At 39.4% G+C, this 15,445-nt stretch overlaps 1 protein-coding gene across 2 annotated transcripts in view; it reads left to right on the forward strand.

Moving 5' to 3' along the window:
• The window catches only part of CFAP20DC (CFAP20 domain containing), a 256,876-nt gene extending 251,746 nt beyond the window's left edge, over nt 1-5,130 (forward strand). Inside the window, exon 17 of one of the 2 annotated variants that reach the window (XM_065933365.1) lies at nt 4,592-5,130. In XM_065933365.1, coding sequence (XP_065789437.1) covers nt 4,592-4,704 — 113 coding nt within the window. In that variant the 3' untranslated portion in view covers nt 4,705-5,130. The remainder of the gene's footprint in view (nt 1-4,591) is intronic. The other variant, XM_065933366.1, reaches the window with a different exon arrangement.
• The last annotated feature ends 10,315 nt before the right edge of the window (nt 5,131-15,445 follow it).

The raw sequence follows: 15,445 nt of genomic DNA on the forward strand, positions 1-15,445 counted from the left end.
CTAAGATCATGGCATCCGGTCCCATCACTTCATGGCAAATGATGGGGAAACAATGGAAACAGTGAGACACTTTATTTTGGGGGGCTCCAAAATTACTGCAGATGGCGACTGCAGCCATGAAATTTAAAGATGCTTGCTCCTTGGAAAAGAAGCTATGACCAACCTAAGTAAGCAGAGACATTACTTTGCCAACAAAAGTCCATCTAGTCAAACCTATGGTTTTTCCAGTAGTCATGTATGGATGTTGAGAGTTGGACCATAAAGAAAGCTGAGCGCCAAAGAATTGAGGCTTTTGAACTGTGGTTAGAAGACTCGTGAGAGTCCTTTGGACTGCAAGAAAATCCATCCAGCCCATTCTAAAGGAAATCAGTCCTGAATATTCATTGGAAGGACTGATGCTGAAGCTGAAACTCCAATATTTTGGCCACCTGATGCAAAGAGCTGACTCTGATTTGAAAAGACCCTGATGCTGGGAAGGATTGAAAGCGAGAAGAGAAGGGGACGACAGAGGATGAGATGGTTGGATGGCATCACCGACCCAATGGACATGAGTTTGAGTTAACTCCAGAGTTGGTGATGGACAGGGAAGCCTGGCATGCTGCAGTCCATGGGGTCCCAAAGAGTCAGATATGACTAAGTGACTGAACTGAAAATTTTTGAACTAAAAACCCCAAAACCCCTCTTAGACCCATGGTTATAATGCATGAAATGCCAGTTCTATAGTGATATGTATTGGAACAAATGCATTTATATAGCAGTTACTGCTTCAGTCTGTATGCATTATGTAGCCAAATCTCTACTAATGAATTGGATCCACCTTGATCCCTTTGCAATTGGGTGATAAAGACCCATGGCCCATTACAACGGTTATTTTCATCTTGAAAGATTCCTGACTAACTGTAAAATGTTTTGAGTTTTCTACTTTGATAACACCAGCTTAAAATTTTATCTTTTTGGAAACTGCAAGCACAGAATGCACTAAACAATTACATAGTGTATAACTCTTATGTGCCAGAGCTCAGACTTTCCCCCAGCATTTGATGCAGTAAAAACAAGACATCAAATGGCAGGTCTTTGAGATAATTTGACTTGTAATTATTTACCTCAGTGATATGTGGTTTTAATATCACACCTGATGGAAAAAAATGAATGTTATTTTACTTTTTTGAAAACTACATGATTTTTGGTATAAGAGCTTTTTGTTTAAAGCTGAGTTGATTATAATATCCTCAATAAAACTAGTAGGGCTTCCCTGGTGGCTGACACGGTAAAGAATCCGCCTGCAGTGTGGGAGACCCGGGTTCAATTCCCGAATCAGGAAGATCCCCGGAAGGAAGTCATGGCAACCCACTCCAGTATTCTTGCCTGGAGAATCCCATGGACAGAGGAGCCTGGCAGGCTACAGTCCATGGGGTCACAAAGAGTCAGACACAACTGAGCGACTAGCACACACATAGAACTAGTAGGAGGGTTTGTGTTTCATTCAAACTTTTTTTTTTCTTTAGTAGTAAAAAGTCAAATAGATACAGCTTGGGGTAGGGAGTTGAGCTATAAATGAACACATCCCTCTCATGTCTTAGATTTTCCATAATGATTCTAATTGTGTGTGTGCCAAGTGTTATTTAGTTCTCACAGGTACTGTAACAGGCACTGTTACTATCCTTACTTTACATATGAGGAAACTGAGGCTAAGTAGTGAATTTTCCCAGTGTCCCACAGCTGTGAAGTGGTAGAAATGGGATTTGGACCCAGACATGCCTGACTTCATTGTCTAAATGTCATGTTGCCTGTCTCTGTGAAGCTTTTCCTTTATATTTAAGCTTTATCAATGCTGTTCTCAGTTATTTAAAACTCTATAGCCTGTAGTTTATGATTTATTGCATTTATTACTATCCTTAATAGTAGTGATCTTTTCTTGAACAACTACTTTGTTCTTGGTATGCATATTACCCAGCATCCAACTTCACCCGCAAAACTGTGAAATAGAGTTATTCCCATTTTATAAATGAGCAAAGGAAGGTTCAGTGAGGTAAAATAACCTGTCACCAGCCGAAGGGCACATTCAGGTATGACCTAAATCAGATTACACTTGTAAAGTAATGCTTAAAATTCTCCAAGCCAGGCTTCAGCAATACGTGAACTGTGAACTTCCAGACGTTCAAGCTGGTTTTAGAAAAGACAGAGAAACCAGAGATCAAATTGCCAACATCCGCTGGATCATCGAAAAGGCAAGAAGAGTTCCAGAAAAACATCTATTTCTGCTTTATTGACTATGCCAAAGCCTTTGACTATGTGGATCACAATAAACTGGAAAATTCTGAAAGAGATGGGAATACCAAACCACCTGACCTGCCTTGTGAGAAACCTGTATGCAGGTCAAGAAGCAATAGTCAGAACTGGACATGGAACAACAGACTGGTTCCAAATAGGAAAAGGAGTACATCAAGGCTATATATTGTCACCCTGCTTATTTAACTTATATGCACAGTACATCATGAGAAACGCTGGGATGGAGGAAGCACAGGCTTGAGTCAAGATTGCCAGGAGAAATATCAATAACCTCAGATATGCAGATGACACCACCCTTATGGCAGAAAGTGAAGAACTAAAGAGCCTCTTGATGAAAGTGAAAGAGGAGAGTGAAGAAGTTGGCTTAAAGCTCAACATTCAGAAAACTAAGATCATGGCATCCAGTCCCATCACTTCATGGGAAATAGATGGAGAAACAGTGGCTGACTTTATTTTTCTGGGCTCCAAAATCACTGCAGACGGTGATTGCAGCCATGAAATTAAAAGACGCTTACTTCTTGGAAGGAAAGTTATGACCAACCTAGACAGCATATTAAAAAGCAGAGACATTACTTTGCCAACAAAGGTCCATCTAGTCAAGGCTATGGTTTTTCTAGTGGTCATGTATGGATGTGAGAGTTGGACTATAAAGAAAGCTGAGCGCTAAAGAATTGATGCTTTTGAACTGTGGTGTTGGAGAAGACTGTTGCAAGTCCCTTGGACTGCAAGGAGATCCATCCAGTCCATCTTAAAGGAAATCAATCCTGAATATTCATTGGAAGGACTGATGTTGAAGCTGAAACTCCAATACTTTGGCCACCTGATGCGAAGAGCTGATATTGGAAAAGACCCTGATGCTGGGAAAGATTGAAGGCAGGAGGAGAAGGGGACGACAGAGGATGAGATGTTTGGATGGCATCACCGACTCCATGGACATGGGTTTGGGTAGACTCTGGGTGTTGGTGATGGACAGGGAGGACTGGCGTGCTGCGTTCATGGGGTCGCAAAGAGTCGGACACAACTGAGAGACTGAACTGAACTGAGCTGAAGGGCAGTTGGGTGGTGAACAGCGCTCTCCCATCCATCCCCAGGTTCCTTGGATTCCAGAACTCAGGGCTGCTCTTAGCCACACCCAGTTAACTCTTCATTAATCTTTAGTAGCCACCTTTGTTTCATGGGCAGTGACACTTAAGACCACAGATTTTGTTTCAGTCACTGATTCACCCTTTCAAAAAGGGCTCAGTATTTACGGAGTCTTTATTACGTGTCAGTCCTGCCCATGCCCACCATCCAAGCCCTATCCAAAGCTGACCTGGTGAGCTTGCAGGCCAAAGGTTTGGTTTTCTTTGGTTCGTAGTAGCCCATGCTAAGGAAAAAGAGAGGGGTAGTGTCTTCATCACCTCCTCCTTCCTGAGCCTGCTCTGGGAGTCTCCAGCTGAGGGAGGTCTTGCTCTCCCAGCCTCTGAATTCCTATCCTGTGTATTTTGAGAAGTCCAGAGGGCACTCGCTTGCTGCTGATGGCATAAGTGCTGAGCATAGCAGTGGGCACATATAAGGTGCTCAGGTAACATTTTAGTAAAACAGCTTTTTGTTTGTTTGTTTTTCACTTGTTGAAAACCAACCAAACCTTGCTAATGACTAGGCAGTAGGCATTCTCTACAACCAAATCATCCAAATAATTATCTCAGGGGAAAAAATTTGACGTGTTCATTTTCCCAGCAAATTTGACACATCTTGCTACCGCTAATACAATTACAGATCATCTGACGTTGTTTTCCTCATGTGTTCTTTGCTTTGTATAGCTTATATTTCTAAATGTTATTTTAATTCATGTTTCTGTGGTAGTCTTTTTAGGATGTATGAATGGGGATTGAGCTCTTTACTAGATCACTTCATTTGCACTGTTTGGCATTTCTGCAGCTCTGGCCCATGAAGAAGGCTAGAGCTGCAATAATCAAAGATAATCAAATTTTGAATCCTGTTCAGCCCTAATTAGCATAACTCTTTAGTCCTCTGGCCCTCTTCCTCAGTCCTTTCTCCTCCCTGCCAGTTCTGCACGCTCATTTTTCTTGTGCTTTATAGTGAATCTGGCCCCTGTGATCACCGTTTCTTCTTTCTTACACGGCAAGTATAGAGCCATCACATCCGCAGTGCTCCTGCCTCCCAGCGTTGACATCCCGCCCACACAAGGATGGTTCTCCAGGACAAATGGTGATTCCTGCTGCCTTGCCCTTCTCTGTTGCAGTTTAAGAATTCCCAGCCAGGCCAGCAGCTAACATGACTATGCTTCCCGTCCCCACAGGTGAAGAGGAGCTGAGTGCGGAAGAGGATGAGGAAGTGCTAACTCTGCTGTATGACCCATGTTTGAACTGTTACTTTGATCCCCAGACTGGGAAGTACTATGAGTTGGTATAACGCCTGCTTCCAGGGCCAAGGATGGCCACCTCAGGTGGAGCAGGATAGCAACTCTGATTCTGTTAAGCTGGCGTCACAAGTGTGTCTCTGGCAGGCCTACAGGATCAGAAAGAACTAAGAGAGATGAAGTCAGTTTGTACATAATGTTCAATGTTAGGACTGCCTACATTCTTAATGTAGATGAGTGTGACTTTTTAGAACTGTGAAGGAGTTAATACAGAGACAAGATTGTACGACTTTGAATTGTTTCTTATTTGTTGGTTCTCATCCTATATATAATTCTGTTTACTTCATATACTTTTATGTAAATTAATTAAGAGTTATTCAAATTTTTGCAGTGTTAATGTGTAAATGATGGCTTGATACACAGAAAATGTATTCTTATTTAAAAGATGCCTTTTCTTTTATTACCTATTTGTATTAAAAATAAAATATGATGGTCAGAAGAATGCCTTTTAAACTGCTTCTTTTTATTTAACCCACTTTCTTTGCCAGAATATTCCTAGATGGTATTTACTTTTCCTTAGACTTCTAGAAAAGGAATTACTGTGAATTAATCAGACTATGATCACATTTTATTGGCACTGGCCCCACAATTTCCATTTCATTATAGTTCATCCATAGTTTGCCAAAGATCATAACATTGTTAATAACTTCAGCTTCTTAGCTCTGTGCTTTTAAAAAAATTATCTATGAATTCTTATAACATGATCCAAATCTAGCTCTATGGATCCATATTTAGTAAGAAGCCACCCATTTGAACACTCTACATACCTTACCACTTCTGTGACTTGGACCTGGAGAAATGGAGGAGACTTTCTTTGATCTTTAAGTCTATGCCATTGTAACTCTGCTCATTCCATCACAAGGAAAAAAAATGACATGCTTCCTGAATTTGAGTAGACTAGCCTTGAATTGTGTGCCAAATATATAAATACTGAGTTCAAAGAAATACTTATTGTATTAGCTTATTATATTAGGCATATTTTGTTATTTAATAAAAATCTCATAATAGTACCATTGGAAATGAAAAAGTATTGGTGTACAGTTGGATTTAATGGCAATACTATAATTTCATTTAATGTTGCTTGATAAAGGAAATAAGAGCTCTTTTTTTTTCAAGAGTAGATTTGGGCTCCTGTCCAAAGGATTATAGATTATTTAGAACCATGTTGGTATTGGGTAAACTTTTATTAATTCACGGAGAATACCTTTGTTTTGAATCTTTCTTCAAAATCTTCATACTTACAAAATGTCAAAATTAACTACAGCTTCAGAAAACATGCAGAATGATAAAAAGAGTTGGTTGTGACCTTGAAGATTGGAGCAGAACTTGGAAAGCCTTATTACTGCTTTAATGAGTATCGGGATCATCCACATAAATAGAAGAGTCAATCAAAATTCCATACTAGTTGAGACGTGAAGTTGCAAATATAGAAAAATCATGAGCTAAAAGTAATTAAGAATACAAGAGTGCCTCATGAGCCTCTAACAGAATGCTGCCAGGCCTCTGAGTGGATCCAAGCTAGGACCTGGAAAACTCTTTTGGGGTTCTTGAACTGCAAGCAACAGATACGCTTAATCCCAGAATCCAAAGACTTGTTGAACAGTCAGACTACAGGAGGCACAGGAATCAGGAAGCTCTGGGAATCCTATGGTAGGAACTAACAGTTTCTCTCGATGATGGTCACCGGGATGACAGTGCCACCTCTTTCTGCCTTGAGGCTCTGCCTTGAGTCTCTCAGCTGACTAGTCAGTTTTCCCCAGGACCACCTGGAATGCAAACTAGGTTGTCCCCACAGAAGAGGGCCCTGTTAAGCAGGCAAAAGCGGCAGATGTCTACCCCGGGTGTCTAAAAATTTTGTTTCTTGGTTATGAATAGAGAGCAAAGAAATGTTTAGGGCGGTGAAACTACTCTGTATGACACTATAATGATAGGTATATATCACTATACACTTGGTCAAATCCAGAAAATGTCCAACACCAAGAGTGAGCCATAATGCTGTGTGGACTTTGGATTATTATGATATGGCATTTTAGGCTCACCCTTGGTTAAAATCGAAAGCACCATTCTGGTGAGTGATGTTGATAATAGGGGAAACTACATGTGCTTAGGGGTAGGGGATATATGGGAAATCACTTAACCTTCCTCTCAATTTTGTTAAAAATTTGCTCTTACAAAGATTGTCTTTTTTTAAAAATGACATTCAGAATAAATTAAAAATTGAAATGTCTCAGCGGCTCACCTCTCATCCATTTTGCCCATCTCTTCTCTCTGTTCTCTACCCAAAATTTTCTCAGCAATTCAGTCCACCCACAGGAACACTTAATGAACCACAGCCTATGCATCCAACCACACAGAAATATTAACTTGCAGTTTCGATTCAACTGTCCCAGACTTGGGATTCCAGCTGGCCCACTTTGGTCCAGTGGCAGTCAAGAACCCTCTTCTGTGGATGGTGGAGAAAGGCAGTTAAGGAGTTTCTGATGAACCAAGCAGATGCTCCAAAAGTTATCTACCACAAGGTCATATTTTCCACTTTTTTCACTTTGTTTAAAAAAAGTGGCTTCAATTTCTATTGACAAGTTTTCTAAGAAGAATTGAAAAATAGAAATAGATGTGCCCCCATGTTGCCGATTTTAAACCAAAATGGTACATCCAGTTTACTTGGAAATTCATTGCTTGTTGGGCTGTATGGCTTCACTTATCAAATTTTGCTGCACACGAGAATTTCTTGAGAAGTTTATAAAAATATTGATACCTAGGTTCCACGCCCAGAATGTTTTGTTTGATTGGTCTTGGGTGCAACCTGGGCATTGGAAACTTTTAAAACCTTCCCTGGCAATTTGAATGTGTAGTCAATGCTTGAGCACCACTGTTGTATATTAGATCCAGTATGATGAGAGGACAGATTTGCATAATCACATGTAGCAGTGAGGAAAAGTTTATATTATTAGTTTCCATTTTTAAGACCTGAACTTCTACTTTCCTCATCAAATGTGTAGTGAATGCACACACTGCAAATGGATTCTGAAAAAAATAGTTTGATTCAATATGGAAATACATCTCACGATAATTTGGTATCAATTTGAGGACTAATTTAGTTTCTTGTTTCATATAATTTGGTGCAACTTGCAAGCGGCTTTAAGTCTTCAATGTCTAAATTATTATTTAGTTACAGAGCTGAAGAATTATAGAAAAATAACTGTCAGCCGTTTTGTGGCATCAAATCAATGATTTAGCTTCTCTAGCAATTATAATTTCTCTCGTTTTATTTTCTATTAAAGGAAAAATATTGGCATATGCAAAATACATAGATACTCTTGCATAATAATTTGCCCCATTGTATTTCTCCATGTTTTTAGATTAGCTTCATTTGAATCAGTCATTTCAACTACATCTTGATTTTTTTTTGAAGTGCAAACTGTTTAATACCCAAGAATAGTGTAGTGACAGATTGTCCGACCCAAAGGACAATTAATTAAAAGAACTAATCTTCAAGTTGCCCTTTGGCTTTAATTAAAGATATAGCTACTGAAAGTTTCTGGATTGTTCTTTTTTAAAAAGCTGTTTAATGACAGCAAGTACAGTATTAAAACTAGGTTTATCCCAGGTTGCCGTCTGTGACTCTCAATCACTAATCAAAATGGCCAGAATAATGAGGTTTAAGCATCACCTATCCACATATGGTGGTGCTTTAGGATTTCTATTTCATATCATTCATTTTGCATTGAAGAAAGGTTGATCATAAGGAGAATTCTTGTCAAGCAAATCCTATTTTCTCTTTTTCTCCCATTATACTAGTTGAGATAGAATCATCTAATTGGGCCTAGAAAGGATAATCAAGACCGTTTCTTTAAACTCTGATTTTATAATTGAGAAAAGTGAGGTTCAGATTGGGAAGTTAATTATCCAAAGGCAATTTGTGGAAGGGAGAATGGGATCCTCGACTTCTCACTTAAAATTCTTTCCCCACTCTGAGGGCATTAAGATGATTCAAATGACAGGTGGATTTCACAGTTACTGTACAATGGCCACTAGAGGACACTAGAATCTGTCGGGAGTTTGGGTTCTCTGTTTTCTTCTTTTGTTTATGCAGATTCTTCCTTCCTTCCATAGTATGGCCTTTTTATACTCCAAGGATCAGCACTTCTTAAAGTGTGTTCCAAGAAACAAATTCCATTCGATGTGAATAAATGTATTGGGACAACGGAAGAAGCCCATGGTCACACAATGTTGGAAAATACTGGAGAAGCAGAAACGGGTCATTGGGCTTCACTGGAGAAAGTCTCGGTGGCTGTAATAATCCAACAAGCATAGGGAATGTCCGAGGAGGAATGGGATATGGGCAAACTCCTCTGTCCTCAGAGCGCTCTTCCAGGAGAGCATCTATCTCAGCACGGCTGAGCCTCCCACAGAACCTCCTGTGAGACAAGCTACAGCAGATCAGTTCTTCTGTGCCAGCGAGCCCTGACTCCACCAGAAGTCCCAGAAATGTGTCTCCGCAAGTGGGTTGGCTGGTCGTGTGAGTGTACGTGGGTAATTTGGTAGTGAGAGTAGGGGTTTTGCTTTTTGTTTTTTCTGTTACCCAGATATTTCACAGATCCCTGACCACATTGTAAGATCATTCTCTAGACTCACTTGGCATGTAAAACAAGGTATACTGAAACCTGAGCTTACCTTCAGCCAGAGACTTTGGTCACCTAAGATGAAGAAATTTTTCTCTCGTATCTTAAATTATACAAACTTTTAATGGTAGGTGATACAGTTAATGTACAACAAAGGATAAATCTAAGTTACAATTCATTCATCATGGATATTGGAGCTTTACATCTTAATGAATGTTTGGGTTCTGGTTTGGGTGGCTATAATGTAATTTAGAATCACATTAAGTCAAAATAATCTGACTTATAAGGATTAAATAACCAATAAACATGGGCCACAGATAACACTAATTTTTACTCCTGACATATTCTTCTGTAGTTAATCACGTGTAATCCTGTGAAGCAGTACAGAAGTGAAGTGTGGAGATGGTATTGATTGGTTTTCATCAGCCTAACTTATCACTGTCAGTGTTTATGCTGAACCCGGCAAGATTTAAGCACATAAGCTCACTCCTAATAGTAATAAGTATTGCCAACATTTTAACCTGTGGATCAAGCGATGTTCTCTCTCATTTGTTGTAAATAATACTTCCAAAGACATGGGGCAGGGAAGGGAGGGTTACCTTTGGGACCTTAATAATTGAGATAAACACAGTAAGGAGCATTTGGCTTAAGTCTGCTGCTGCTAAATCACATCAGTCTTGTCCGACTCTGTGCGACCCCATAGATGGTAGCCCACCAGGCTCCCATCCCTGGGAGTCTCCAGGCAAGAATACTGGAGTGGGTTGCCATTTCCTTCTCCAGTGCATGAAAGTGAAAAGTGAAAGTGAAGTCGCTCAGTCGTACCCGACTCTCCGCGACCCCATGGACTGTAGCATACCAGGCTCCTCCATCCATGGAATTTTCTAGGCAAGAGTACTGGAGTGGGTTGCCATTGCCTTCTACGTGGCTTAAGTCTAGGAGAGAAAATTACTGTTCATTTATTTTTGATAATATATCACTAGGAAATATAATTTATATTAATGATGGAGATTCAGTAATCTATAGGTATATCATGAGATGGGATTAAAACCATCCCCAGTTTTGCTTTTCAGCTTTCCAAACTCAAAATTATCTTAGCTAAAGAAAATCAGTCAAAATTTCCCTTTTGTTTTTCCTGCTGCATGAAAAAAATGATTTGGACATTTCAACTCCTGAAGACTTAGAAACTTTTTAGCCAACTCAATCCAAGAGAGCTCTCCTTTTTCTTTAAAACCTTTGGCTGGTCAAAGAAATTGATAGTATCCTTTTATGGGCTAATTCTAGTAAGCAGAATATCTTTTTACCCCTAATTCTTGTCTGTCTTTGAATTTTGATGTCTAAATATTTCTAAAAATTAATCTAGATGTCTAGATATGCACAACATACTTCTAGTACATTTTAATTCACTTAGTTCAAGAGGTTTTTTTTTTTTAAGTTGATATTTTTACTTGGCTGCACCAGTCTTAGTTGTGGCATGCGAGATCTTCGAGGTTTTCTGAGGCAAGTGGATTCTTCTAGTTGTGGCATGCGGGAATCTTTAGTTGCAACATGCAAAGTCTTAGCTGTGGCATGTAAGATCTAATTCTTGACCAGGGATCGAACCTTGGCCCCCTGCATTGGGATTAAGAGCCTTAGCCACTGGCCCACCAAGGAAATCCCTCAAGATTTTAATCCTTTTAGGTCAGGTGTTTCTCAAGAACATCTGCCATTATAAAAAGAGGTTTGACTTCAGGGGGAAATAGAGGTGGTATCATTTGTTAGCTAAACATAAGAATCTATGGTTGCTCCAAATACCAGATAAATAGAACAATAATTAATTCCAGAAGATTCCTGTTATAATTTGCTCTGCTTAGCAGATACGTTTCCCTGACATTGTCTATCTGCTATAATCTTTGAGATCGTTCCATGTTTTGCCACTTGCTACTTTCAGTCTAATCTGAAAACAGCCTTGCCTGCATGTTGCAGTTATCTGGAGACTTAAAAAATGCTGCTTCCTGGGTCCCACCCCTGGGGATTCCTACCTCCTCTAACCTGGGCTGTGACCTGTTTAAAAGCAGCCAAGGCTGACACCCGACCCATTCTCATTTCTCCTTTTTACATCTCTACTTGCAGTGGTGCCAGACGAATAGTGTAAAGGTTCCCAAGGGCGTGTGGTGTCAATGGCTTTTGACAGTTTCCGTCAACAAAGTAACCATCACTTGATGGATTCCACCCGTGGGCAGTTTAATACTGTTCTAAAAACTTGCTTTAGCCCATGTGGTTGACAACCACCAGAATGGAAGATGCAACTTTTTTTTTTTTTTTTTTTGCTTTACTCTCTTCATTCTGGTCTTATGTTTCATGGTCATATGGTCATATGTTTCAAACTAAACTACTCTTTCTGCTTGCTGGTGTCAGATTATATATTTTGTTAATGGTCATATCTGGGTTCTAGCTTCCAAATCAACAAAGGACAGAAGGCTTACTGAGTGACTGCGGGAAAGTGATTGGAGCCTCTGTCGTCTTTGTTGCTTTTTTGATTTTTATTGAAGTATAGTTGCTTTACAACGTTGTGTTAATTTTTACTGTACATTGAAGTGAATCAGCTGTACATAAATATGTATCCCTTCTCTTGGATTTCCTTCCCATTAGGACACCATTAGTTATCTATTAGTTATCACATTAGTTATCTATTTTATACATAGTTTCAATAGTGTGTATATATATATTTGTCAATCCCAATCTCCAAATCCATCCCACTCCCCCTTTCCCACTCCCCTTGGTGTCCATATGTTGGTGCTCTATGTCTGTCTCTATTTCTGTTTTGCACATAAGATCATCTGTACCATTTTTCTAGATTCCACATAGATGCATCAATATACAATGTTTGCTTTTCTCTGTCTGACGTACTTCAGTCTGCATGACAACCTCTAGGTCCGTCCACATTGAAAGCTCTGTCTTAAGATCTTGAAATTATTATGTGTGCACATGTCTGAATGTGTATTCTGTAACTAGAATCCATCAGTGCACAAAACCATTCTTGACTTGCTATCGTTAAATTAAATACTGTTAAGAAGTCTAAAGAGTCTTCCCATTAATAGTAGCTTTTAGTGAGTCAGGTGCATTTTTCTTCCACATAAAAATTTCCTTTTTCCCAATCTGAGCAAACAGAGAGAGCAGTGGCTTTCTGTGTTTCTGTACGTGTGGCATACTTCTCAATATGAGAATTATGGAAGAGTCACTGGGAATTAAAAGCTTGCTTAAATCAGTCCTGTAATAGTCATAACCCTTTTGTAAAGTCTTTTTTACACAGCAATGAGTGGGAGGTGCTTTGGATTGTAAAGAAAATAAGGCAATTGCTGTCCAGTGAGGTGACACTGTGCAGAAAAGACTGGGAAGGGATAGTAAGAACGGAGGCTGATAAACCAGTTCTCACCAACTCAACAGGGACTTGGAGGACCATAGGTCCTGACCTGAGAATCTTTGCTGAGCACAAATGGAGTGACACCCATTTGTGGGGTGAGATTGTAGGTTAGTTTTGTCTAAAACTTAAAGGACTATTTCACCCCAGCAATATGGATGCAGATAAATGAACTACCTATGAAAAAGCACTTAGCATGTAATTGACCCTTAGTGTATGTTCACTGTTGTGATTATTATTTATGCCTGATCCTAGTGGGCCGGGAGCGTTCAGATTTGAACATCTGGTGATACATTACAATAGCTATGGCATCATGCCTAGAAGTATGAATGGTATGAAGTATATAAGTTAGAATTTCATATTTTGCTGTGAGACTAAGCTTTTAAAAGTGTTTTGTCAGTACTCTGAAAGCATGAAAGTATCAGCTCCTCAAATAGATCATTTAAAATAAAATAACAATTGCCTAAGAATTAAGGAAAATAAAGCTAATGCCAATTACAGATGTAACACCTGGGACCATGCAGTTGGAAAATGGATATGCCAGAAATTCTTCAAAGCTGTATTTATTCAATATTTGTAACAATGCAGATCTGACCCAAATAATTGACTCCCACTATGTATTTTCAGTCTTAAGTCCCAAGTGAAGGCCAATCAACAGCTCCTTTGTGAAACAAAGATTTCAGAAATGATCCATTCCAAGCCACGCAGCTCTTGTATGTTGAAGGTTTTTAGTTTTGTTCTTCATGGTATGTGTTGGTGTAGGATTACTCAAAGCAGTCTTTCTAGCTCAACTCATTTTATCTGTTAACACACGTTTTATCTGAGGGCATATGAAGAGTATTGAAATAATTAAACTGTATTTGTTTAAACAGAGTCCATAGTCCAGATATTGTATGATTTCTCTCTGGCTTGCTTCCCCTTAGGCCACATTACTGAGGTGTTCTAATAATTGGATAAGATTATGTGAAAAAGTTATAAAGATAACTATTTTCAGCTTTGCCTTTATTTGTTATTTGGAAGGCCAGCCATCCACTACATATGTTTCTCCCCAGATTTCTAACTATAATAGAACTCCATGACAAGTTATAGATACCGAACAGTTCACCGAAGAAATGCTGATGCCCCAAAAACCATGGCTTTCCACCAGTTTCGGTGGTATTTGCTGCCTTTGACAACTGACAGAAGGAAGGTAATTCACAATTCCCTCAGCCGCAGTTTTCACTAAGACTTTCATGCCACACTGGGTGTTATAAACCCGTAAGGGTGAGAAGCAGTTTTACTCCTGACTCTCTATTCTCCAGCTAATTCCAGCACCATCAGGTTTTATTTCCATCTCCAACACCAAGCTGTAAAAAAAAATTGTGCGCATCAGCCTCTAAAACTGTGTATAATAAACTCCTCATAATGCTTTCTGACATGATAATTTCATCCACCTGAAGTGATAAAGGGCGTTTAAAGGATCTCTCTGTTAATCCTAGACCAACCCGAGGTTCTGGTATCTCTCTGCCACGTGGTCACATGCCATCTACAGCCTTATCATAGCAATTACTGTTTCAAGTTTATATGCAAAATGCAGTGGTTTTTTAAAATGCATTCGTATAGTATTCCTATAGATTTCTACTGATCTGAATTTGACAAATACCATCAGATTATACACTAAAGGGAAAACTGTCCATTTTCTTTCATCTGACCTAATGATTCCTCGAGGCAGACTTTGGACTGCTCAATAGTTTTTTCTGCCCCCGGGTTTATACCATGTGACCTCTGAATGAAAACGACTCTCTTGTCAGATGTCAGTAAATCACTATAATGAATGACAATGACAGTCTTTACAACAATTCTTTGAAATAGGCAGTAGCCCATTTAATAAATTAGGACACTGAGACACTGAGGCACAGACAGGCTGAGGACCTCTCCTGAGTGATAACACAGGGACCTGTCGGCTGTCCGACATCAGATCTCATGCCTCACCTGTGGGCAACACCACGGACCAGCAATGGTTGTTGTGCTGGCCACATTCCATATTGGTTGTTAATGGAGGAAAGTGTTCATCTCACTTGCTTTCTGCATAGATGTTATCTCCATGGTTGCAGCTTGAAAAATATTTTTTCCTGTTTACCTGTTGCACATATGCTTTTTTTAAAAGTCTAATTAAAAATTTTTTTCAGTCCATGAGAAATGTACTATATATTCTAAATATATTTTAAGCTTACAGGTGTTTTTCACATTAGGAGCATTTTTTGTAAAGGAGAAATGTTAGGCATGGAGTGTAGGTATCCTTTCAAAAATCCATTTCTCCTCCTCAAGACATCCTTCTTGCTCTTGCCTTCCCCCTGGTGTTTCTATAGTAACCTGGCATCCTCAGCTCCCACCTTTTTGTTGGCACTAAAAGATCATTTATAATCAGTCCTCCACTTGTTCTGAAATTGCGCCTTTCAATTCATAACACAACAGATAGTGTGTAAGTTTAACAGGACCCACAGCATTTCTTATCTTGAGTTAAACTCGCATATTCAGAGGAGTGAAAATATCAAGAAACGTGGTACTGTCAGATTTAGCTTTCAGTTTCACAGCTAATGGAAAAGAGGCACGCTGGTTTCTGGTATCTTGGGAGTCAGCCTCAGCCCCTTCACGCCCATTACCTTCTCCCACTGCTTTCACCATGAAGACTATAACTGACTAGGGATACAGTCACATCCAAGAAATTCAAGTTTC

Source organism: Muntiacus reevesi, chromosome 4 (genome assembly GCF_963930625.1).
Source record: "Muntiacus reevesi chromosome 4, mMunRee1.1, whole genome shotgun sequence".
NCBI lineage: Eukaryota > Metazoa > Chordata > Mammalia > Artiodactyla > Cervidae > Muntiacus > Muntiacus reevesi.